Here is a 10,822-nt window from a genome sequence, read left to right as displayed (position 1 = left end):
GTTGAGCCATTCTGGAGAGCAGTATGGCAGTATTTATCGACATTAGCATGCATATTGAGTAAAATTCGACTTTGAGGAAACTTGTCAGATATACCCCAACACGCACAGAAAGACAATAGGGCACATCAATGTTTACTGTAGCATTGTTTGTAATAGGTGAAAAAGTAGAAAAAACCTAAGTGTTCACCAATAGGAAAATGTTTAAATAAAATGGAAAGAGAAATACACATAACAAATTATTCCAATAAATAGGCTTCTTCGTTGATTAAAAACACAAGATTTATAGCCAAAAAAAGAATGGAAGAAAAGCAATTGTAGAACAATATTGTCCCTATGCTCCCGGTTATATTTAAGAAATCCAACCGAAGTGTGTGTGCACACCACGTTGGGATACAGAGGCTCTTGAAGGTTCCACACCAAACTCCTATATGGCTTAATACCTGCAAATCCTTAGACTAGGCTTTATACACAGTAAGTGCTATATAAGAGTTGTCTATTTTTTTTTACGATAATGCATTCCTGCATTACTTATGTAATTTAAAAGCAAAGAATATGTTTGCGATTGCATTAATAACTCCCTGCACCCAACTGCCTAACAAGCACGAGGGCCATTTATTAAAATCTCTCCATCCTGAGAGCCTATCACAGGGTCTGGCACATAATGGCCACGTTGTGAATACCTGTTGCGGGGACCAGCCTGCCGCTTCCCACCCCTCCCCTCACCCAAGCGAGACCTCAAGTTGACCTTCCACCCCGAAACCTTCCTCAGCCAGCGCAGCCACCGGCCGCCCAGTACGCAGGCGCGAGAAGGCGGGGCCCAACTCACGGCAGCCCCGCCTTCCGGGCGTGTAGACGTCACTGGACCGCGCCGCGCAATATCTGACGGGCCTGCGGCCCGCCTTCCGGAAGGAAACCCTGGCGGCTAACTATGGCGACGGTGGCGGAGCAGTGGGTGCTGGTGGAGATGGTACAGGCGCTCTACGAGGTGAGCTTGGCGGCCCCAGGGGTCCACGACCACACCCAGCCCTGGGGAGGTGGGACGTTTTGTGTGGATTTTTGGTCTGAGGCCTGGGCAGGCCTGGCCCGGTTACGCCCGGACCCCCGGCGTCCCTCGCTGGAAAGGCTCATAGGCGCACACATTTCCCAGTGGCGGAATGTAGGGAGGCACGGGCGGGAGCCGGAGCCGGGGGTCTCGTATTGCGCTGCTGCGAGCGCGGAGCCCTCTCCAGGTCCTGCCCGGATACAGGAGAGAGGCTAGTCAAAAACAAGAGTTGGGACTGATGGTAAAACGGAGTGATGAAAGTAGAGTGGAAAATCTCAGTCTGGAGAGGTCCCAGGGAAGACAGGTTCTCGGAACTGTGGAGCAGGGAATAGGGGAAAGAATTGTAATAAGTTGGACTTTGTTTTTGTTGGGACGTGGGGTTAGAAAGGAAGCCGAATGATTTAGGTATGTGAAATAGTTTGTCATTCTTCCCGCCTACGTACCATCTTCTGTCTTGTAAAGATAAAATTATTTTAGTAAAAATTTAAAGAAAGACCAGTTAGGAGCTTTTTTGAAAGGCCAGCTGTTTCAAGTAGGTAAAATAATATGAAATTTAAATGTCAGTCTTGGAGAATGTTCATTCATTTGACATTTAGTGAGTTTCCATGCACTGTGCAATGGAACTTTCTGCGTGTTCTCTGAGCTGTTCAGTACAGTAGCCCACTAACCACATGTGGCTGTTAAGCGCTTGAAACGTGGCTAGTGCAACTGAGGGGCTGAATTTTTCATTTAATTTAATTTAGATGTGTATTTAAATAGTTGAATGATGCTAGTGACTACAGTATTGGACAGCAGAGATCTAGATGCTAGGAATAGTGCAATGAGGGAACAGGTAGAAGTCCCTGTGCTTACAGAGCTTACATTCACTTAAAGTGAATCTGTTTCCTTTTGATAATTTTCTTAAAACTTAATATAGCGTTTACTGGTAAGGGTGCTGATGCAAGATGTATTATTGCAAAACCCATCAGGACTTTTTGAAAAAAAACAGTTAAGAGAGCAAATAGAGCTTAGGTGATGTCCAGCCTTAGGTAGATTATAGTGACTAAGAAGAACCACTAAAATCTAAGATTTCTTTTTTAGAAATGAATAATTTCTACTATATGTTGTTGCTGCCTTTTTGAAGACTGCCCTTTGACTATGTAACTTCTCATACCCTGGTATTGACCATGAGTGGGACTTGAGAGAAGGTCTCCTTTATGTAACATTTCCTAGGGAAGAAAAGAAGCCACATTTGTGATTTTTATTAATTCAGTAGACATTTCAACTTTTCTTAGGATTTCTTTGTGGAGTGGAATGTTTAGTGACTTGGACTTATGTTTGTCAACTATAATCCAATTACTGATAAAACCAAAAGGATTTTTTTAGTCGAGTCCTCATTCTTAAATGAATTATAGTCAGGAGGGATCAGCAAATTTTAAAAATAGTCTTAGATTTCTGGTTTTGCTTCTAATTTCTGTGCACGGTGTATGCAGAATTTGAGGAGTCTTGCTGTGTACCCATACATATGTAACATGTATGGAGTTTTAAAGTTATTTGTCCAATGACCTGAAAGTTTATTTATGAAATAGTCAGCAGTTTCCCTGGTCCCCCCTTCTGAACTTTTTTAACTATTGTGAATCATCATTGCTTTTTTTTTGTCTAATGTTTGAAAATAATTTGTATTTACGTTTCTAAATACCTCTTTTTTTTTAACATCTTTATTGGAGTAAAATTGCTTTACAATGGTGTGTTAGTTTCTGCTTTATAACAAAGTGAATCAGCTGTACATGTACATATATCTTCCCTCTTGCATAAATACCTCTTTTAAATGACTTTTCAATGACAACCTCTTGGAATGTAGCACCCGATAACTGACTTATGGAGGTTTAGTTGATATCTGGAATCTTTTATATGCACTTACTGTATCTAGTTGTGTAAGACATAGAAGTCAGCCTGGCTTTTATCCTGGAAATGTTCAGTTGAAAAGAAGACCTGATGTGGATAATTTCATTAAGGTACCTTTGTGGATGTTGACACGGAAAACACTACATACTTTTGGGGAACTGTGGTAGAAAAGAGACCTGCTATTTCTTTAAGCACTTATAAAGTCTTTTTTTCTCTGCCACGTTCCAAGGAGAATTTAAAGAGGCCTATTGGGGATACAGGAAATATAGTAAGTTGTGCAAAAGTCTTTTGAGAATTATGGAAACTGGTGTCCAAATAATTCTCAATTTATCCATGGTATGTGGGGGTTGTAGAAGGCTTGTGAAGCTGTGAAATGTTTGTTACAGTCATTTCCCACCAGTAAAAATATAAATTACCTGAAGGATCTGATAGTTGATATTGTTTGACTATTGGAATTCTGTGTCAGATTTAATTTTAAAAATTAATTTTATTCCTAAAGATGTTTTTATTCCTAACGCTGCAGTTTTAGAGATTTTTCATGTAGGAGAAATTGCCTTCTGTTAGAAATGGGAAAAGGAATGAGTAGAAATGAAGTGTGCTTTGAAAGTAAATTTTAAGAAGTAATAAATAGGTTAAAGGTCATGGGAGCAGTATATGCAAGTGAATTAAATTTTATGTGCAGGTTTTGGAAATGTTTATTTCACTTCTTGTTTGCTTCTGTTTTTGACTGACTCCTAGGCTCCTGCTTATCATCTTATTTTGGAAGGAATTTTAATACTCTGGATAATCAGACTTCTTTTCTCTAAAACTTACAAGTTACAAGAACGATCTGATCTTACAGTCAAGGTAAGAAGTTAAATCTCTATTTTATTATTTGGTGTATGATTATAGTTGCTACATCTTTCGAAAAAGGACTTGTGGTGGCTCAACTATCAATGTTAAAATATTTTCTGGAATGTAAGGAAATCAGGGTAAGCAAAATACGGGGAAGCCAGGGATAAAGTGAATACACAAAGCAGTACCATGTTACAGGCCTTTATACTTTGCTAGGAGTAAACAGCAGCCTGGGAACGTACTAGATGCTGGACGGGAAGCATGGATGCATGCTGCATTTCAAATGTCCGTATACAAGAAAGATTACATGAGTTGCTCGGGAAAAGCACCACTATTCCTGAAGCCTGAATGAAAGTTTTCCCTGTGGTCTTTATAAAGGAAATTCAGAGTTAGAAAGAATCCTCCCCATCCCACTGCTCTCCACCTTCCCACCCCAAATCAAATTTTGATGTGTTCTGTATGGTAAGGGACCCAGCTCCAGCCCAAGCTAGGCAAACCTTAGGAAGCAGAAGTGTCGAGAGGACTTGCAGTCCTGCCCACTTCGAGTCTGTTAGTATGAGGGACCAAGGGGTTTGTGGAATCCCCTACCTTCTCACGCACGTAGAAACACTTAATAACTGTGCCCCAGGTGTGAGAGGAAGAGCAGTTTTGACTGCAGTGTGGTTTCTGTAGCTTGGATTGTTTCCTTATCCAGCCTCTGTAGCAGTGTGCCAGAATACTACTTAGGGATACAGAGACGGTGAGAGATGTTTTCCCACAAAAATGCCTGAAACTTTGGTTCACAAGGCAGCATTGAGTGCGGCACAATGATGGAGCACTGCTCTCTTCTGGAGCATTCACAGAAGGAAGTGCAAGTGGAATGGAATTACAGCAATGTGGCGATTGTTTCCCTGGTTTCACTGGCTGCCCCTGCTGTCCTGATCATTAATATTTGTCATGAGATGGTCAGGCAGTATCCCCCCTAGGGGATATGGGATATGCAGCAAATGGTTCTTAGGGCAAATAAGTTTTGGAAACCTGGGTAAAGAGACTAAAGAGGTGTCTCATTGCATGATTTCTTGTAACCTTTAATATGACAGTGGATATTTGAACTGCTGTTTGGAGAACTGCCCTAAACTTGACCATAGATCCCCACCCCTGCCTTTTTTTTATGAATACCTTGTGAGATTAGTGTGCCATAGAACACACTTTTGATAGTATTGCAGTAAGATTGGGCTATCTGGGCCAGAAATCCTGTCTCTACTTTTTTCCCTTAGTATTTAGGAACTCCATGTGAATGATTATGAGGCCATGGAATAGATTTCTAGCCCAACTTTTTAAGGGGTTGATCATTCCTAATATTCTTAGTTTAAGTTTAAACAAGTCAATCCACACAAATATGCATTTTAAAAGAAGGATACTGAAACATAATTTTAGGATAACCCTCTAAAAGCAGAATTTACCTAGAGCAAGATTCAGTAATCACTGACATCTTACCCTAAAAGCTGTGGAAGAAAAAAAAACTACATGAGTGTTTCTAAAGCTTAACTTATGGCAACAAAGAAGAAATGCCCTTCTCAGTTTTATAGGTCTGCAGAGTCTCTTTTTTTATGATTAATTAATTAATTAATTTTATTTTTGGCTGTGTTGGGTCTTTGTTGCTGCGCGTGGGCTTGCTCTAGTTGCAGCGAGCGGGGCTACTCTTCGTTGAGGTGCGCAGGCTTCTCATTATGGTGGCTTCCGTTGTTGCGGAGCACGGGCTGTAGGTGTGCGGGCTTCAGTAGTTGTGGCAGGCAGGCTCAGTAGCTGTGGCTCACGCGCTATAGGGTACAGCCTCAGTAGTTGTGGTGCACGGGCTTAGTTGCTCTGCAGCATGTGGAATCTTCCCGGACCAGGGCTTGAACCCATAGCCCCTGCATTGGCAAGCGGATTCTTAACCACGGCACCACCAAGGAAGTCCCCTGCAGAGACTCTTGAATACCAGGCAGTCTTGAGTTGATTCTCAGATCTGTCTCTGTGGTAGCAAGTGGACAGTATGCATGATACATACGTCAGGCTTGTTCAGGCTGCTGTTCTGTGCAGTCATTGGCAGAAAGAGATGAGGAATTTACTGGCTGATTTACTCAGCCAGCATTTTTGAGTGCCTGAGCATCAGGTGAATATGCTCCTAGCCATGCCCTAGAATTGCCTATTAGGAGAAAAGTGCACGGAAGCATTTAACAGGAGTGTGAAAACAGAAGTATTGAGAGTGGGCCTATGTAAGGCAAGAATTGCTGTGGCTGTCATGTTCATCAGGTGCCTCATCTCATCCTGTACATCCAGACTACATTTTCAAAATTACATTGTTTTCTAGTTCAAGAAAGGATAAGAAACTCAAAATAGTCAAAATACTTGGAATGCATGAAATAACAGGTAAAAAGAATAAAGTGGTTTTTTTATGAGAAATTTCCAAACAACTAAATCCTACTACGATAATTATTATAAGAGAGTCTTTTGGTATATTTCAGTTACTTCTGAATCCTTGCCAATGGCTTGTAGAAACAGTGCTTTGTAGTCTAGTTGATCCCTTCCTGTGACAGTCATGCCTGTAAGAACTTAAGGCATGGCTGTCTGTCATATCTTGCAGTAGAGGCTGAGCTCCCTTACCTGCAGTCATGCCTCTCACCTTTGTGTTATAGACTTTTTGTTTTATCATCAGTAGCAGTTATACTTCCTACTTCCCACAGTGAAAAATCCTGAACATAGAAATACAGTTTTTAAGAAATTTCCAGTCAGCCACAAAGCTTCATGGAAAAAGAGCCTTTAGCCTGAGATAAGGAAAGAGGTGAGGGGTTAAGTGCACAAAACTCAATAGTGACTCTGTGTCATTTCCAGGCACAGCAGCTGGACGTCTGTGTCTAGCAGTGTGTTCATTATGATGGTTCCATTACAACGAACAGCTTAGATACCGCTAGAGTTGCTGTCCAGTAATTAGCACTGCACTGTATTTTAACTGCTTTTCTCCTGTAGGAAAAGGAAGAATTGATTGAAGAGTGGCAACCAGAACCTCTTGTTCCTCCTGTCTCAAAAGACCATCCTGCTCTCAACTACAACATCGTTTCAGGGTAAATTGTTTTTGCTAGTCAAGGGCTTATATTTGGTTTCCTGTAGGTAAACTCAACAAAGTATACAGTGGTTTATATAGTATTCCTTTTTTAACTGAAATAAGATTTTTAGAAATTTCTGGAGATCAGAAACTGCTTTTTAATAGTCTCCAATTTGGGTTTCTGAGTTTGTCCCTTTTTAAAAATATATATATATATTTTTTAAAGTAATACACACATGTAATATTTCAAATGGGAAGACAGTTAAAATGAAAAACAGCATTCCTACTTTTTCCCACCTGGATTGTTTCTGATTTTAGATCTGTTGGAGGTTACCTTCATAACTAGATATTAGCAGTATGCTTACACTACTGTTTCTTGATTGATTAATGATAGGCAGTGCCTGTTGACTTTCACAATATGAATTATGAAACTTCAGCTCACTTATGCTACCTACCTCCTGGCTTCCAGTGTTTTATTTATTTTTATTTTTATTTCTTAAATTGAAGTATACAGAAAATATCAGGCACATATGTATCTACCACCCAGAAGTAATAGGTATTAACATTTTGCTCTCTTTACTTTAAATCTATTTTTTAAAAGAAATAAAACATTAGAAATGCAGTTGACCCTTGAACAGTATGGGGGTTAGGGGCCCTGACCCTCTGGGCAGTCAAAAACCTGCATATAAATTAGAGTCAGCCCTCCAGATACCCAGTTCCTCCAGATATGTGGTTCTACATCCATGGATTCAACCAACTGTGGATCATGTAGTACAGTAGTATCTACTGTTGAAAAAAATCTGTGTATAAGTGGACCTGCACAGTTCAAACCCATGTTGTTCAGGGGTCAAGTGTATCACTAAAGAAATCCCTTCCCATCTATCACTTACTCTTGCCTCCCAGGCAAGATAACCACCATCTTGAAGTTGGTAGATGTTTTTCCTTTGCTTATATTTATACTTTTGCCACAGCATGCCTGTTGCCATGAAAGTGTTTAGTATTCTATTTAAAAATATGTTGTAGGATATTTTCCTGAGTATGTCCTTCTACTTCTGGTCTGATCTGAGAGAGGCTTGTATTCTTCACTTTCGTGAATTTCTTTGGTCTCATGAAAGTTTTACTTGTCCTGAAATCAGACTTACCAATCATTAATGTTATGGTTATAAAATCCTTCCTACCACAAAGGTCTAATTTGCCTGTTTTCCGTATGACAGTTAGTTGTCCCAACATTATTAGTTGAATAGTCCATTTTTTACCTACTGATTGGAAATTTCCCTTCTTTCATATGTCAAGTTCCCTTATAAAGGATCTGTTTCTGGCTTTATTTCTATTCTTTTGGTATATTTATCTCTCCCTGTGCCAGAACCTCGCTTATACCACAGCTTAATAATAGGCCTTGACTAGAGTGAGTCCTTCACCTCCTTGTTCTTCACAATTGTCTAGGCTATCCTTGACTCTTCACTATGAGTTTAGGTTTAGCTGCTCAGATTTGACCAGAAAATGGGTTTGGGTTTGTGACTAGTAATGCATTGAATTTATGGATTAATTTGGAGAGAATTGGTATATTGCTAATACTGAATCTCTTCACCACGTACCTTGTGTGTCACTTGTATACTTAGGTCTTTTATGTCTCTGAGAGAAGTTACATAACATTCTTCATAAAGATTTTGCTTAACTTTTTTTTCCCTACTTTTTATTTGGAAATAATAGTAGATTCACATGCAGTTGTAAGAAATAATACAGAGAGATTTCATATACCCTTCATCAGTTTCCCCCAGTGGTAACATCTTGCTTAACTATAGTACAGTATCACAACCAGGAAATTAACATTGCATATCTTTTAATAGCTTCGTCTCTGGGTTCCAGAGAGTTTTCACTTCTGTCATGAGGCATCATTTTCTTCTTGTTTCTGTGTTATTGCATTTGCTAGGATACCTAGCATGCAGTGTTGAATAGGAGTGGTAACAAGGGCCTCTGTATCCTGTTCCGGATGGCTGTTAAGGGATAACCTGTATGGTGTTATAGGCCTTCCTTTCTCTTCCTAGTTTGCTAAGGGAACTTTTTGTTAGTTTTAAAGTCAGTGTTAAATTTTATTAAATTTTTTTTTATCTATTGAGATGGTTGTGAGTTTTCTCCTCTAATTCATTGCTATATTAAATTGTACTGATCGATTTTTTTTACATTAATTAAGCATATACATAAATTTTTACGAGAAAAATTGCAAGCAACCATGCCACTCATCCTCACCCCAGATTTCAGCTCTGTAGACTTGCAGAAAGATGGGAGATTTACTCTCCGGAAAGGCTAAATATAAATTGGAAGTCCTAAGAATGTGTGAGGAGGCGGGTGCCATTCTAAAAACAAAGCAAGTATATAATGAATAATGGGATGCTAATCCCGTTTCCTCCAACGCAGCTTTCAGAAAGTTGGAAACCAGATTTATATCCTCATGTACACCTCACTGGAGGATTCCTCTCTGGTGAAACTCAAAGTCAAGAGAATAAAAACAGAAAATTTTGAGTTTGGGGTCTCCACAGATGAATAAACAAGTCTGTGTCTCATTATCATAGAGTGAAGCCCACCATTTACAAAGAAGCCAAGCCCATTTACACAGTGCTTGCAATTAGCATTTCAGTGTCTTACTCTTAAAAATGTGTGGACAACCTTAAATTATGGTCCATTGATTCTCAACAGAATGCTGAGACAATCCAGTAGGGAAAGAATACTCTTTTTAACAGATTGTGATGGGACAAGGGGATATACACATGTAAAAGAATGATGATGGACCCTGACCTCACACCATGTGTAAAAATTAGCTCAAATTAATCATGGGCTTAAATTTAAGAGCAAAAACTATAAGTTCTTAGTTTAGAAGAAAGAAAACAAAAGAGTAAATCTTCATAATCTTGGATTGGCCAGAGATTTTTAGATATGACACAAAAGCACAAGCAGCAAAAGAAAAAATAGACAAACTGGACTTCATTAAAATTAAAAACATTTGTGCTTCAAAGTCCACTACTAGAGAAATGATACAAAACCCCACAAAATGGAAGAAAATATTTTCAAGTCATATATTTGTTAAGGGGCTAGTATCCAAAATATTAAATATATAAAAAGAACTCTTACAACTCAGTGATAAACCCTATTTAAGCATGACTATTTGGTTAATTTTTATTAATTGTTGGATTTTTTTTTTTTTTTTGCTAATATTTGGTATTTTTAGCATCAGTATTGAAAAATGAGTTTAGTCTTTTTCTTTTCCCTTACTGTGCTGGCCCAGCTTTGGTATCAGAGGTATATTAGTCTTATAGTTTTCCTGGCAACACTATTTGTGTTTGTTCTGTTGAGCATAGATTTTTAATCATGAATTTAATGTCTTCAGTGAGTTTTTAAAGCTGTTCATATTTCCTTTTTGAGTAAGTTTTTGTTACTGCCATTTAGTAATTGTTCATTTCTTCTTTTGTTTTCAAATGCATTGGCATGAAGTAGTTCATAGAAGTAGTTCATGAAGTAGTTCATAGTAGCTCCTTTCATATTACTTCTTCTGCCCTGGGTCCTGGAGTGTTTGAGATTTTGTGTGCAGTCTCTGTTTCCCACAGCACTATGGCTCTCCCTAGAGGAAGCTCCACTGACCTTCAAAACCAAATGTTTGGGACTTCCCTGGTGGTCTAGTACGAATCCACCTTACAGTGCAGGGGACCCGGGTTCAATCTCTGGTCAGGGAACTAAGATCCCACATGCAGTGTTGCAACTAAGCCCATGCACCACAACTACACCGAGCCCTCGCGCCTCAACTAGAGAGCCCACGTGCTGCCAACTACAGAGCCCATGCACTCTGGAACCCCTGCGCCACAACTACAGAGCCCACACACCCCAGAGCCTGCGCGCCACAACTAGAGAAGCGAAAACCTGCACACCACAACTAGAGAGAAGCCCACGTGCCACAACGAAAAATCCCGCATGCCTCAATGAAGATCCCGCATGCCTCAACTAAGACC

The 10,822-nt window shown here is 39.6% G+C and overlaps 1 protein-coding gene across 3 annotated transcripts in view; it reads left to right on the top strand.

The window, feature by feature from the left end:
* The first annotated feature begins 798 nt into the window (after positions 1–798).
* LOC309665141 (serine palmitoyltransferase 1-like) overlaps positions 799–10,822 on the top strand; it is a 94,445-nt gene continuing 84,421 nt past the window's right edge. For 2 of the 3 annotated variants that reach the window (XM_082471377.1, XM_082471378.1), the window contains exons 1-3: positions 799–985; positions 3,665–3,772; positions 6,749–6,843. In XM_082471377.1, coding sequence (XP_082327503.1) covers positions 929–985; positions 3,665–3,772; positions 6,749–6,843 — 260 coding nt within the window. In that variant the 5' untranslated portion in view covers positions 799–928. The remainder of the gene's footprint in view (positions 986–3,664; positions 3,773–6,748; positions 6,844–10,822) is intronic. The other variant, XM_082471379.1, reaches the window with a different exon arrangement.

The sequence above is a fragment of the Balaenoptera physalus genome, assembly GCF_965194825.1.
Source record: "Balaenoptera physalus genome assembly, chromosome: 7".
Lineage (NCBI taxonomy): Eukaryota > Metazoa > Chordata > Mammalia > Artiodactyla > Balaenopteridae > Balaenoptera > Balaenoptera physalus.
The sequence above is the reverse complement of the archived record's forward strand: the minus strand, read 5'-3'. Positions and strand labels throughout refer to the sequence as shown.